General features: G+C 42.1%; 1 protein-coding gene across 1 annotated transcript; it reads right to left on the bottom strand.

The window, feature by feature from the left end:
• Nucleotides 1-1,576: 1,576 nt before the first annotated feature.
• LOC141001971 (protocadherin-17-like) lies at nucleotides 1,577-14,243 on the bottom strand. The gene is given in 5 exon segments (XM_073473136.1): nucleotides 1,577-1,906; nucleotides 1,908-2,155; nucleotides 10,238-10,407; nucleotides 10,557-10,615; nucleotides 11,775-14,243. Coding segments are annotated over 5 exon segments (3,276 nt in total).
• Nucleotides 14,244-14,714: the final 471 nt, after the last annotated feature.

Below are 14,714 nucleotides of genomic sequence, written 5' to 3'. Positions count from 1 at the left end.
CTTGTGTCACTATAACTACCCTTCAAACATTTGATTGAATAGTAAACAATGCATACAAACAGCTTTTCTCGCACATGCGCTTTGGTCAGTACATGAGGAGGAGAGCAGATTACATTTTGTGTATTGCAGTGAAAAGATGATGAAATTCCAGATATCAAAAGCCTCCTAACCTTGAATTCTCTTCAGCGAAGATGCTGTATGTTTTATTATTTGTTGTATAATTCTCTTTTTTGTATCTACTTTTGATAACCTTTAACACACTATTTGTTCAATGCTTTGCTGCCGCAATGACCCACTTTCCCCCACAGGGATCATTAAAATTTCATTTTATCTAATCAAAGAATTTCAAAAAGTCTTTGCTTGTAACTGACAGCCGCAGACGAATGTTAACTTTAACATTTTTGTTAGCTTTGCGTCTCGTCATTTGTCAGACACGCTCATAAATAAACCTATAATCACGAGCGGCGATTAACTGACAGCTGCTCTGATGACTTGGAGAGTACAAAGGCACGAGCGGGGGTTTTTCCAGCTCCAACATATGATGCATATGTAAGCATCGAGCAGAAGAAGTCAACTCGTCTTCTGTTGGGTGCACCAACACACAGTGCCTGATTTTATTGGAGTTTTTAAATATAAATAGCTGTGTAAAATGTTAATTGTGACTTTTTGTTTGAAGTTACCTAGGACCTAGACTACTGCAGATAACATGATGCTGGTATACAGGATATAGCTACAGTTTGCAGAGTCGCGAGAGCTTTTAGTCTTTAACACGTTTTAAGCACCTTGTTGACATAAATGCACTTCTCGCACACAAAAACATGACAGCTTCAGAATTCCTCGCCAGTCAAAAATAATTGCCTTCCGTGCACACAGTGTATACAAATTTAATAAAATACACAACAAGTACAGTAGCCCACATTCACGTGTAAGCTCAGCTTATTTTCACATAAACTGCAGAGACGACAATAAAATTACAAATACATTCTTAAAAAACTGTTTTTATAAGGAACCTTAAATGGTTTTATGAAAAGGGACATTCCCCTGTTGCACCACCATTAACAGTTCATAAGACACTTCACTTTTTGTATTTAACGTCACTGATATGTATTTCAGTTGCCTGTGATATTCAAAGAGATGTTCCTTAAACACTAAATGGAGACAGAAAGCTTCACTGTACAAAAGCAGACAGGACTCAATAGCTTAACAGTAGCAATTTGTTCAACAGCCTCACAAAATTGGAGCTTGAAATGTGTAAAATACAGACATCTAAATTGACAGGTACAGTACACTGTGAAAACACTTGAAGTCAGGTAAGCACTGATTTTTCTCCCCCCCCCCCCCCCCCCCCCCCCCTCCCTCCCCAAACCTTCACAGCAGTCAAGGACACATATTTCACTTAAACACAACAAGTCACAAACTAAAAAAAAAGAAGAAACATACAAAGCGGATGGTTTTTGGTTATACAATGCGTGTCTGGACACCTGTGTGGGTCAAAATAAATCGCCTCTTGGTCATTAATCTGTGATATCATCATCACGCCCCTGGCAGGTGAGAGCGAGCGGGATCATCTGACCTGTCAGTTAGCGGAGTCCAGTGGGTCGAGAGCACAATCCGACCCCCCACACTCCTGGCTGATGACAGAGCTGTGAATGAGGCTGCTTGACAGGGACTTAGGCCTGAGCTCGCAGGTCAGGTAGGAGGGCTCCTCCAATTCAGTGTGCAGCGGGGAGCACTGGCCATCTGGAGGTCCATAGGCACTGATGTCTGAACCACCCTCCCTCTCTTCTGCGGACTCCTGGTTGGACAAGTCCAGGGGCATACTGCTCTTGGTGGGACTACTGGACGCAGATGGACTCTCCTGCAGCGGTGGGCTCAGTGCACGCTGCGATTTTAAGTAAGGTTTGACCATTGGCCACGAGGATTGTACTGTCCCGCTGTTCTTTTCCAAACGTGCTGAGGGTTTTTCTGCTGCTGCAGCTGATGGTGCCATAAATCTCTGTCTCTACCATGGCGTCCATTCCCACAGGGATGAAAAGGTTGGTGCGATTATCGGCGCTGTCTGCTTGGCTTCCTACCCGTAACTTTGGCATCCAGCATCTGTCAGAATGTCCCAGTGCACGACATTCATCGGTGCAGTGGACTGATTTGTCTTGCTCTGCAAAAACAGTTAAACATTTGTTATTGGACCCTGCTGTGGTAAGAGTAAACAACCTAGAAGAAAATGTAGATGACATTTTGAAGGATGAGCAACAACAATAAAACACAATTCCAGTGCTATTTTTTACATTCCTGCTCCCAACTATAGGATCTTTCTTGATATGTTATTCATGCATCACTGGGATTTTTCAGAATAAAAAAACAGTCGCCTGTTCCAACAGCTGTGAGACAGCTAAAGTTGTTTTGATTGACTTAAGTACAAGCTTTTCTTTTCTAGACATCACCCACAATGCAACCTTAAAATAACGGCATCATGCAAAGGGAAAAAAAGTTAATAATCCTCTTTTTTTGCCGGTCAAAGTAGCAAATGAGTCAACCTATTCATGAAACCTTTTCCCTCTGCTATTCTCAACAACGTGTGTAGGTGTTTCCTGGAAAATATCATCTGGTGCAGAGGAAGTGATGTGTTTCTCATTTACATTTCCAGCAGCAGCACTTTGAGTGGAATTAACAGAAAAACAACTGTGGAAATTTGCATGAGCAATTTGCATGAGCATGAGTGGTGAGAAATTCTGTAGTTGGTAGACTATTGTTGGTTATAACACTGTCTATAACGATGAAGATTAAAAAAAAAAAAAAGACACAAACAGCCCAGCAACTAATAGGATGAAACAAAAAAAAAATCTTGCAGGGCTGAAATGGATAGATCTGCACACCATGTGGCTCCAGTTAAAAGGATTTTTATTGCCGTTTCGAGTGCAAGGACTTGTGATAAATACAGTCACCATCTCTATACCTATAAACACACATAACACGCCTCATCTGTTGCACACTGTCATCACTCAAATAAGAGTATAAGATGTCTGTCCAGTGAAAAACACTTATCTTCAAATTTGGTGTTTTTGAATTTTTCGATAAAACTGAGAGAGGGAGTGCTCCTTTATGAGTTGAGACAATTCTCCTTTTACTTTAGCCAAACAAACCATTTACAAAGCCACTGGATCGTCTGGAGAATGCATCGCCACAAAGCTGAAAACAGGTTGACATTCTGGAGATAAGTGTTTTTCACTGGACAGTAATGAATACTGTATACAAAAGCTACATAACGAAAATCCAAGTACAATTCATCTACCTCCAATAGTTTGTACTCCAAAAAGGACTCAGGCTACATAGTCGTCATATATTCTTAAGGTGCCTCTGTCTGTTTATATTATATGGAAAACAAGTAACACTATATGTTAAGAAGATGAAGAACACAATATGTATTTATCAGGAGTCTGGGGAAGAGCCTTGTACTCAAACATCACAACATCACAGCAGTGGCGAGCTCAATATTTGCAATTTTTTTTTAAAAATTGATTCATAGAAAGTATAGGTGTTTATTTTGGATATTCAGAGAGCTGTGAAAATCAGATGAATATCTAAAATTAAAAATCAAGGTGAACTTGCATTTTGGGAATACCATTTGTAGCACAAACACTCATTAGTTTGACCTTTAGTAATTTTTCTAATTACTATGAGGGAGTCTGGTGCATTCTCAGCAGCTCATTTGCATTTCCTGCCCATTTTTCATTTCAGCTCTTATTAGTGGACGTATATTGTGACTTGTCCTTGCAACAAGAGGACGTTGTTCACTGTGAGTGGTGGGCAACAGTTTACTCTTGCAGCAAGAAACACAACTGCTTTTGGATGTGTGGAAACTAGAACCCGACCAATACTCGATTTTTGGGGCTGATGCCGATACCGATATTAGGAAGCGAACATTTGATCGTACCGGTCGACATACACACATTTTTTGCAGTGATCCCTCAAATGCGATTATCAAACGCGTGTGACTAAGAACAAAGGCAGGATATGTTACAGTTTAACAATAAACTTAATTGTCAAAAATTACCCTAAGCATCTTATTCTGCATTAAAATTTGTAAAAAAAAAAAAAAAAGTTTTCATATCGGCTCATATCAGGCCGACATTTACACCGATATCGATATATCTGTGGGAGGCGATATATCGGTTGGGCTCTAGAGGAAACATTAAAAAGTGAAAGTCACTTACATACAGTGTAGGTATCACCTCAGTGCCACTAGATTAACACCAATAGAAGAAGAATTTTAAATTGAGGGGTGACTACTTATGTCACTAAAACACGCAACCTTCCTTCTTGACAACATATTCTTGATTGAAGTGGTCGCCTGATTACTCTCTGACTGAGGTAGCATGAGCTGCATTAACTGACGCCGAACACAAAGCCAAATGCCACAGGACTGTACAACATGTGCGAGAGACTGCGTATTAGTGTCACTAGTCAAAAGTGGAGCAATGGTTAAGGCTCTATATTTGTGCCGTCTTTCGCATTTCACATCACATCTAACCCCGGTAGACATGAAATAAGCACAGACAGAGAGAGTGACACAAGGAAGGAGCCAATTTCCAGGGTGTTATGATGTAGAAGGTTTTTTTTTTTTTTTCTGTAGCCATTACATTCCGCTATCAAAATTAATTTGACAATGATACATGGAAGTGTTTTGCATGTGGCAGCATGAAGCCAAATGTCAAACTTGTTTTTGTAAATTGGTAGTAAATGACGGTTTTCCTTCATTTCTAGTGAGGCAGCAATTTAAATTGTAAAAGTATAAATTTACTCTTTGTGTTGCTTTGATGCCTTGACTTTAAAAAATGTGTTTTTATTGCTCTGATGTCTTGACATCCTTTACGCAAGACATGCAAACAAATTAAAGTAATGATGGCTGAATCGGTCCGAGTTTGGTTATTCATTTTAAGGTTTTGTTGCAGTGTGTTTCCTGTCAAAAATCTCCAACTATATGAAATGAATGAATGAGCTGGTAAGACACAGAAAGACGCAGACAAAGACAACGCACACCACATCTGCACAATCTCCTCCTCTATGTAGGTGTCTCTCCCACAGGAACCGAACGTTCCCAGTGAAATATAATGATGGAAAATGCAAAAAAAATAAAAATTCACACATCTAGATCCAGTCTCACATTATCATTTCACATGCCATCTCTCACATAATTCCATCTCCTCCTCCTTCTCCCGTGGAAACCAAAAACTCTAACCAAAACATTAAACCTGTTGGCTCGACACTACACCGATCAGCACTCATAGCTTTGGTCTATTAATAAGGCTTCTCCATCTTGCTCACATGCCATTATATTATATCAAAGACAATGAGCAGCAAGTGACTAACTGTGAATGAGCCACTTGATCTCATTTTCAAACCTGGCCCTGATGAGGATGTGAGTATCAGCCTGGAACAAGGGGAAGCAACACACGATGGGGGGCTCTTCCTAGAAGAGGTGGGGGGATCCTCTTGTTCAAAGACAACACCTTCCTCGCGCACCGGCATCGACCAGTTTGCTGGAGGACACGCAAACCCAGGGGGGGAGTTCAAAACCAGACGAGAAGATACCGCAAACCCCGAGAGATGTGAAAACCAGCACCATGTGGCACACTGCGAGCTCATTTGCAAAGTACAGGCCACCACTATCAAGTAGTCCATGAACACCCCCGCAAACACACCCCCACACACACACAGTTGTTGCCATAGGACAAAATGGAAGTGTTAATTATTCTGTGGCAGGACGAAGATTTGAAACAGTAAACAGGGCTCTCGATGTTGAAAATGTTAAAGGAAAAGGCCTTTTGACATTTCTTTTAGGACGTTAGGTGTTTTTATTTGCGTTTTAGGGATATTGGGTTTCATTTTGTATCATGCTGTAGGTGGAGCTGTTGCGTTTGTCTTTACAATTTGCCTGAGAAAGCTTGAAAACGTCACATACATACATACATTTTCTCTGTGTGGAAAAGCCTCTTCTTTTTCCTTTGTATGCAGTGTTTTCATTGTGCAGCTGGAACCCAACTGGGGTTGGATGTGCACACTATCCGCCTTCTTTGGGATTACACAAAGGAGGTTCACATGGAGGCAAACGCGGTTTCCTTCTCTGTAAAGTCAAGTCAGTGGGTTTTGACCACGAAAACCATCAGATGCTAATGCAATAGAAAATTCTCAACCTTGGAGCCTTTATTAGTATCTGGTTAAATAATGTGTGAAATATTATATGAATGATGCTTACTTGTTAAGAGCAAAGTGGTGAAATTTGTATGAGTTCAATAAACAATGCATTCAGAAATCTGCTCTGAATGTTGGTGTCAAGGATCTGGATAACAGGAGTTTTTCCTTTTACAATTACAGCTTTTAGTGAAAATCACTGGGTGGCAACCAAATGCAGCGTGTGGGTGGAGTGGCTATGCATTTCTTATCACCATTATTGATTTTCTGTAAATTAATAGGACCTAAATTAAAATAGATAGAAGCTAGATATAATGCATACAAGGATTTGTATTGCTGTATCATGCATATGCAAAGGGTGCAAGGGCAGGGTGAGTGGGCAGCCAATGGGGTGGCCAGCGATTGTATCAGGGTGGCTGTGAAAATCATATCTGCTTACACACTTGGATATCGACTATACTCCTTTCTTGCATCTTGATTGGATATTGTGTATAATTTGTGTTTACACTGTTTTTACAATGCTTTCACGCTGTCCTCTTGGCCAGGTCTCTCTTGAAAAAGAGATTAAAAGAAGGTACATCTTGTAGTTTTGCGGATGAACTGAAAGATAGAAGATCACTGATATATTTTTATGACTGAATTATCTGAATACACAAACTGTCCTCGAGGGAAAATGCAATTTCAGAATGTTTTACTTTGTTTATATTCGCAGGACCTTTGAGAGTAGCTACCTTTCGACCTACAAGCAGTGCTGTGGGGATCTTATTTCCCTCAATGATGGCTTGTTTGAATGGAAACATATCAAATTACTTTTTCTGGGCTTGTATTATTATTTTTTTAATATTGTGAATATTAAATTTCTGAGGTCAAATTATTTTACGAAACAACATAGTGCAACTTTAATCTCAATCAGACAGGAAATAAAGAAGATTGAAATGAAATAATGTGAGAATGTATCATATATGGTACAAAGGAAGTTGGTTAAAGGGTTTCAAATGAAATTGGATCACAATAATGATCATAATCATGTTTTGTTTTTAAAGTTATTTCTGGCACTTACTAACCAATGACAGAAGCATGGTAATTACAGTTACAGTCTGCAGTAAAGTAGTCTGTGTTTGCAACAAACGGTAATTGTGCCCATTCAAACACAACTAGTAAGTTTTAACAAGCCGCTTTTACTCTTTCCGAAACAAATTATATTTCTAGGCCGCATACTGTGATTTTTCTTTTTTTTCCCCGTCATGTTACATATTATGTGAACTCACACTGTTACATTCAGAGCACAAACCATTCTGGTGCTGTCTTTGTCAGGACTAAGATCAAGAGAAAATACGCATTTGAGTTCAAAATGCATTTTACATCAAAAGGGAGAACTAAATGATGGCTTTGATTTGGCAAAACCGCAGCAAAGATCCTGCATATTATAAGTGCTACGCTTTGAAGCATGTACACCCTAGATTGCAGTTCTGTGCCCCGTGCATTTGTGTTCCTCCGTCTTTCTTTTCAGCGCCATGGAGAAAAGTATTTTTTAGGCACAGATACGCAAGGCCAGAACAATAAGCATAAGCAAGGAGAAGCAGAGGGATGCTGAATTCATTTCCATGGTACCTATCACCACTGCAGAGGAGCTCGCAGATGATGCTGATGCAAAGGGATGTATGTGCTTAGAAGGTTGAGCAGGAAGGTATTTTTTTTTTGTTATTGTGCTATTTGTCTCGCTATATAACCAGAAGCAATTTTAGGGATCTAGCTGCATGTTTATATAAGATTAAATGCTTACACCCTCATGATCAATTATAGTTTTTTAGTTTTTTTATTAAATAGCTATTAACTACATGTAACAATTTGGAAGAAAAATGAGGTATCACAGTACTGTTAGTAGCTTTATAATTTTTGATCATTTAATAAAAACAAGAATGCAGAGTGAAGAGGATGAGGAAGTAAGGGTGCTTTCATCTATTGTGCCTGTCATCTGCTTTCCATTTTCATTTCCCATTCCATCAGTGAATAACAATTTTTTGAATAATAGCTCTAAAATGATGGCGTTACACAATGGTCTTATATAGTCCAGTGCATTAACACAGCTACATAATAGAATCATGACAAAGTGGCAAAGTAGCTGTGATCTTATGGGCAACTGTGAATGGAACAATAACATGTACTCAAAAACAAAGAAAGCTCCTGCCCATTATAAATAGAATCAGAGAAAGCCTAGCAACATACCCACTGTGCATCTGGTGTCTGTGAGAGTGAATAAATATTCAGAGTGCATGATAGTGGAAGCTGCACAGGTGCATATATTACCTGTATCAAAGCAGCCAGGGAGACTAGAGGGATGGTAAAGGTAAAGACATAAAAGCAATACTACTTAACCCGCAAGCTTTTGTGTTGGTGCATTTAGAACAAAAATTCTGTGGTGTATCCATTTTGGATAATAACACTATCTTGTCAGAAATCTGCACGGCAGTGGCTTTGTTGTTCAATAAATGTACCTGTATGTATGTGCCTGAGCAAGAGACAGAAGGAGCGTGTGGGTTGATGGTTGAGGGTGATGTTTTTGCATGATCAGGTCTAGCCCACGGTGCGTAATGCAGATCTTCCATCGAGGAGTGAGCAGACAGTGACACCATTTAATGTTCAACTGACCAACCCGACAGGAGAAAAACCATTTAATCGCTTCGCTTTTTAACTAGATTTCTCACAGGCAAACAGGGGAGGCATTAGCAAAAAGAAGAGAGAAAAAAAACCTATTAATATTAAAAGCAACACCACACTTCTTTGCATTTCTCTTATCTTACATATGCAGGTCTATAAATTAACTGCCATTCCTGTCAGTGCTGCTCATGTAAATATTCAGTCATGTACAAAACGTCTCTTTCAATATGTGTCTATTTGATTGGCCTTAGAACTTGGGCTGAATCAGATTCAGAAATGTGCGGCAGAAGAAAAAAAAAATTGTGATTGAATTTACACCTCCCACAGAGTCAAGTTTGGTCTGCCATAATTCCTCACACACACACACCCAAAAACACACACATATACACACAAAAGTGAGACAGATAGAGAAAGAGGGAGAGAGAGATTCACACATCCTTCTGGCAGCCGCAAGAGTGTTTCCATCTCTGGCCTCCTGAGCACGCCACAAACAAACAGTTCATAGCAATGTAAATGGTGTGGAAAGTGCTGCATAGGGACCTGATGACCAGAGCCATTCCCCTTCCAAGGCTCGCACAAGGAAATGAGAAACATCACCACTTCACTCGAGTCCCCCATTATCTTTTATCTTACCAGTGAGAGCAGCTTTCATATTTTCAGTTTATAGCTAAATATATCAGTCCCTATCAGGTCAGCTGGGTTGCAACAGATTGACAATCATCTACGATTATACTCCTGGCACTGAGGATCGCTTCAGATTTGCGAAATAAAATTTAACATTTCTATTTTGAGTCGCAAAGCAAAGCCCCCCCTCGAAACAGTGTAACCACCTCAAACCTGATAATAACTGAGAAAATCTTCCCGAGCGAAAGGTGGAAAGACTCTGTCATGTTGCACCAGAAACAACTGTCATTGCACATTGCAAGTGTCTATCATGCTTTCTTGTCTCCGTCGTGTTATTCAAGACATGCATGCAGTGAATCTGTGTTCAAATAATGACGTGATCAAAAGAGACACGGGTGGAGGTACACTTTGCCATGCATATGAGTTCCTTTTGATGGCAAAATCAGACAGAAGATGTTTGAACATTCTACCTTCAGCCAATGGACTCTTTTATCCTTTCAAACTACCATCTACCTTCCACTCTGGTGCCTCCATGTCATCTTTGAAACACAGCTCAGGCTGTCTGCAATGTATAGCGGTGCAAAATAACACTACCTGCATCTAATAACAGTGCGGAATTACCTCTTCCATGACTTGTTTAGCTGCACTGTGGGCCACCACTTAAAAAACACCATGCATGTTCTCGGTGCATAAAGTATAAACAATGTCTGGTACAAGAGTCAGTTAGGCATCTTCAAGATGTCAGGAAGAGAGTGCATCCACTCACCCTGTTCAAAAGGCTGGCCATTAACTGCTGTTGCTTTCATCTTGAGGGCCTCCCTAGCAGACGTGTCGCAGTGTGAGCCTTTATTAGTATCCTGGTCACTATCAGCCTGGTCACTATCACCATGGCCACTGTCTCGGAGGCTTGCTCGTTCTGCATCCTTAAATGTTGAGCTGCAGCAGAATAGAAGGAGGGGGGGAGGAAAAAAACACATAACTTGCCATTACCTCTGCGTGAGCACTTCTATTTGATAGCCATAGTCAGCTGGCTTGATACAAGGATGGAAAGGCTAAATCAGGAAGCTTTTGGATAGAGCTCTTACCTTTGAACAAATGGCTGCCTGCTGCCAGCATAATTGGGTTCTGAGGGGAAATTTTCCGTCTGGAAATGAGAGAAAAAACATATTTTGCATTGGCCACGTTAAAAGTTTAATGCAGTTTTCAGCAATCAACTCTGTAACATGAGATTAGGACTGGAAAAGGAATCAGACTAGTCTGTTTTATTCCGATTCTTATATCTTGATTTTAGCACCTGAAAGATGTCAATAAAAGCCACAGAGTGGCTGCCAGTGTTGACGGCATGATAAGAACAAATCTCCATTGTGACCATATGTGACTCCTTGGCACGGCAAAGGAGTAAAGCATTAGCCACTGTCATCAGCATCCTATTTCCCCTATCTTGAGAATAATGTGTTTGTGTTGATCACACCCACATACCCTAGTGGCTGGTGACAGTGCCAGGCCTTGTCATCTGTGTTATCATCTCCAAATGAGACTGTCTGTGAGACTGTCCTAGATATTTACATCGTTTACAACAGATAATTCTGCTGTGCTAAACGTCACGACAAGCCCATGCTGTCAAATTAGCATGCTAGCTGGCTCGTGTGCGCAACCCCGCCATCTCTACAAGACAAGGCCGGACCCCATTAATGGCCTTATCGTGCCAACTTTAGACGCGGATGGGTGGATCTGGCCCATATTTGTGGGGAGCGAGAAATGCGATTGTAAGGTTATGCTGTGTGCATCTAGCTGTCTGCTGCACATTGGTTCAGTAATGTGATCAGACAAGCTGCTCAAACACCTGTCCAATCCCACATTTCAGGCAGGGTTTTGTTTTCACTCTATAGCAGTGGATCTGGCAGGGTCACAGCAGCCTTGTTCAAGACTCAAACTGTTTGCATGTCTAACTGAGAGGAGCTCTCTGATTATGCAGACCACCTGTACCGTTTTGCAAGAGACGACTCACAATGGAGGCACTTTCTGAAATGATTCTGGTTCCTCAAATGCAGCTCTCTTTAGTGAAATGCCATTTACGACACATTATTACATCCCAGCACTAAGTTACCAGATCATGTGGAGAATATTTCACAGTGTCATAACAGGGAAAGAAAAAGCAATGATAATGATGTCTGCTCCCAGTGACAGAGTTTCTCTCTTTCAGTCGATTACTTTTCTTTTGTCAGATTTGTATGGCAAAGCAGCGTGTGCAGATAAGCGAGAATAAAGGGCAGATAAAGAATACGGTGCAGCAGCATCCTTACCTGTATCACTGACATCCTATTCGCTGGAGTGTCTGTGCTAAGCCCGGCAAAGCTGGAGTGGCAGCCCGCCCTGGGGACTGTCAGGCTGTTTGGGGTGGTTTTCAGGTACATGACCTCTGACCTGGGCAGTGTGAGCGGCAGAGGGCTCTGGTAGTCAAAACATATTGGTGAAGTGATGAGTGAAGGGCTGCTCACCACGTTCATCCTGCTCGCAGAATCTCTCTCCTCCATCTCACTCTGCACCAGCATGATGTCACTCTTGTTGATCCTTTTCTTTTTGCCTTTCCCCACTGGAGGATTGGAGTACTCAGCCATGCGGCAGTTATAATTCCCAGTCTCCTTATCTTGATGCTTGGACTTGACAGCGATGGCGGTCATGACTGCTAAGAGCATGACAGAGATAATGCAGAGGGTAACTATGAGGGGCAGGGATACATCCCAGTGCTGCTGCTCCCCGCTCGCGCTGGAACCCCCTCCTGCTGCCGTCTCTGTGTTCGCCTTAATGATCAGCTTAGCCACGGCAGATAAGGGGGGCTTGCCATGGTCAGTTACCTTCACCACCAGCTCAACCACTGGGGCAACCTCTTCCCAAAGAGCATGGGCAGTTCTCACCTCCCCTCCCACAGGATCCATCTCAAACAGGTGGTCGTCGTTTCCCTCGGTGATCTCGTAGGTCAAATGGCCGCTCTCTCCGTGGTCGTGGTCCACCGCTTTCACCGTGGCCACGATGTATCCGATCCCTACGTTTCTAGGCACTGGGATTTCTGCTGTATCATTCAGCAGAAGGGGTAAAATAATAACCGGGAGATTGTCGTTGACGTCAAGGACGTTGACCCTGACTGTAGAAGTGCTCTCCATGTGAGGGGATCCTCCGTCTTTAGCTTGAACTTTGAACTCAAAGGACTTTGTTTGCTCATAATTGAAAGACCGCGAGGCGTATATGGCTCCATTGGTGGGATTTACAGACACGTAGGTGTACACGGAAACATCTCCGATATGTGACGGCAGAATGGAGTACGACACTGTTCCATTGCGACCTACATCTGGGTCGTGGGCCAGGACAGAGCCCAGATACTCCCCTGGGATGTTGTTCTCAGGCACCTGTAGCACATACACCGTCTTTGTAAAGCGTGGCGCATTGTCGTTCTCATCCAAGATTTTCACAGTGAACGACTTTGTGTAGTTCAAGGAAGGGATCCCATTGTCTCTCGCCACTATTGTTACATTGTATTCATCTTTCATTTCCCTGTCCAGAGGTCTGTCTGTGAGCAGCGTGTAAAAATTATCATTGTTTTCCTGCAGTCTGAAGGGGACGTTTCCTAACACCCTGCACTGAAGTTGACCGTTTCGTCCAGAATCTTTATCTGTCACTCTCACCAGGGCTATGACAGACTCTGGAGGTGCTGCCTCGCTGATGGCTCCCTGCCGAACAGACACAAAACTTATGATTGGCGAGTTGTCATTTTTGTCAAGCACTTTCACAGTTATTTTACAGTGGCCTGGTATCGGGTTGGGCCCCAGATCCTTAGCCTGCACGTCAAACTCTATGATTGGATTCTCTTCATAGTCAATCTCTCCCTGGACCTTGATGACGCCAGTATTGGGGTCAATGGAGAACAGATCTTGGATTCTCTCAGATGCATATCCAGTGAAGGAATAGACCACCTGCCCGTTGCTCCCCTCATCTTGGTCAGTGGCGTTTAAATCTATAAGCACTTTCCCAGGAGGAGAATTCTCCGGAATCTCAATCACATAAGAGGATTTTTCAAAAACTGGGCTATTGTCATTCGAATCAGTCACCCTGACGTTGATCTGCATGGAGCCTGATCTCGGATACTCCCCACCGTCTATTGCTGTGAGGAGAAGGGTGTGATGGCTCTGATCCTCCCTATCCAGAGGTCTCTGAACCACCAGCTCTGGATATATAGTCCCATCGCCTCTCACTTTTAAATCCAGGGAAAATGTATTGTAATCATCTCTCGTGACCTGGTATGTCTTTATCCCATTTTCCCCTGAATCTGAGTCATGTGCAATAGTGAGAGGGAAACGTGTCCCAGCAGCTGCGTTCTCTGAAATATCAATATTAACATGATCTGAAGGAAAGCTGGGCGAGTTGTCATTTATGTCCTGTATGTCAATCTTGATCATGCATATCTCCTTGTCATTGGCAAACACCTCCATGGAGAGCTGGCACTTTGGGTTGCGCCTGCATAACGTTTCCCTGTCAATCCTTTGTTTGGTGAAGATTAGTCCACTCTCCGGGTCAACATCCACCAGATGTGGTGCAGAATTCTCCAGCACCCTGAAGTTAGATTTCTTCCCTCTCTCCATGGTCCCATATCCGGCATCTTTTGCTATATTACCTATAACAGTGCCAGGTCCTTGCTCCTCCGGGACGGAATAATTGAGATTTTTCAATGTCAGGGCTTTAACCCACAGCAGAAAGAAAATGGTTACAGAGAGACGCATCCCTTCAACCTGATATGCGGTAGTGGCAGACAGGAAAAAAAAAAAAAAAAAAGAAAATCCTCGTTGACTTTCAACCTGTTGATTACGGCAAACCTAGAGGACTAAACCCACAGCAGGCATGTGGTTGACGCCGATCCCACACTAATTAGGTATTAAATCGATCCGTGAAGCGTTATCGCCTTCTGATTTGTGTTTTAACCTCTTTCACATGCCGTTCGGCTGTGATGAACTCTTTCTGTAAACAAAGATGACCGCCCGACGACACCTAAGGCATGAATTAAACATCAAATTAAACATAGTGTGCGAGAAATGCTTTGTTTTTTCCTCACAGGTGGTGGTGGTGGTGTATGTGTGTGCGGGGGGAGTTAATGAATAATCGATGACTATAAAGTATTAATATTCCCTACTGCATCCAAGGTTAAAGCGTGTGGATCTCTGTGGTGAAGGTTAGACCGGAGCTTACAAAAGCGC

This window comes from Pagrus major, chromosome 9 (genome assembly GCF_040436345.1).
Source record: "Pagrus major chromosome 9, Pma_NU_1.0".
NCBI lineage: Eukaryota > Metazoa > Chordata > Actinopteri > Spariformes > Sparidae > Pagrus > Pagrus major.
Note: the sequence above shows the minus strand (reverse complement) of the source record. Positions and strands in the feature narration are given on the sequence as shown.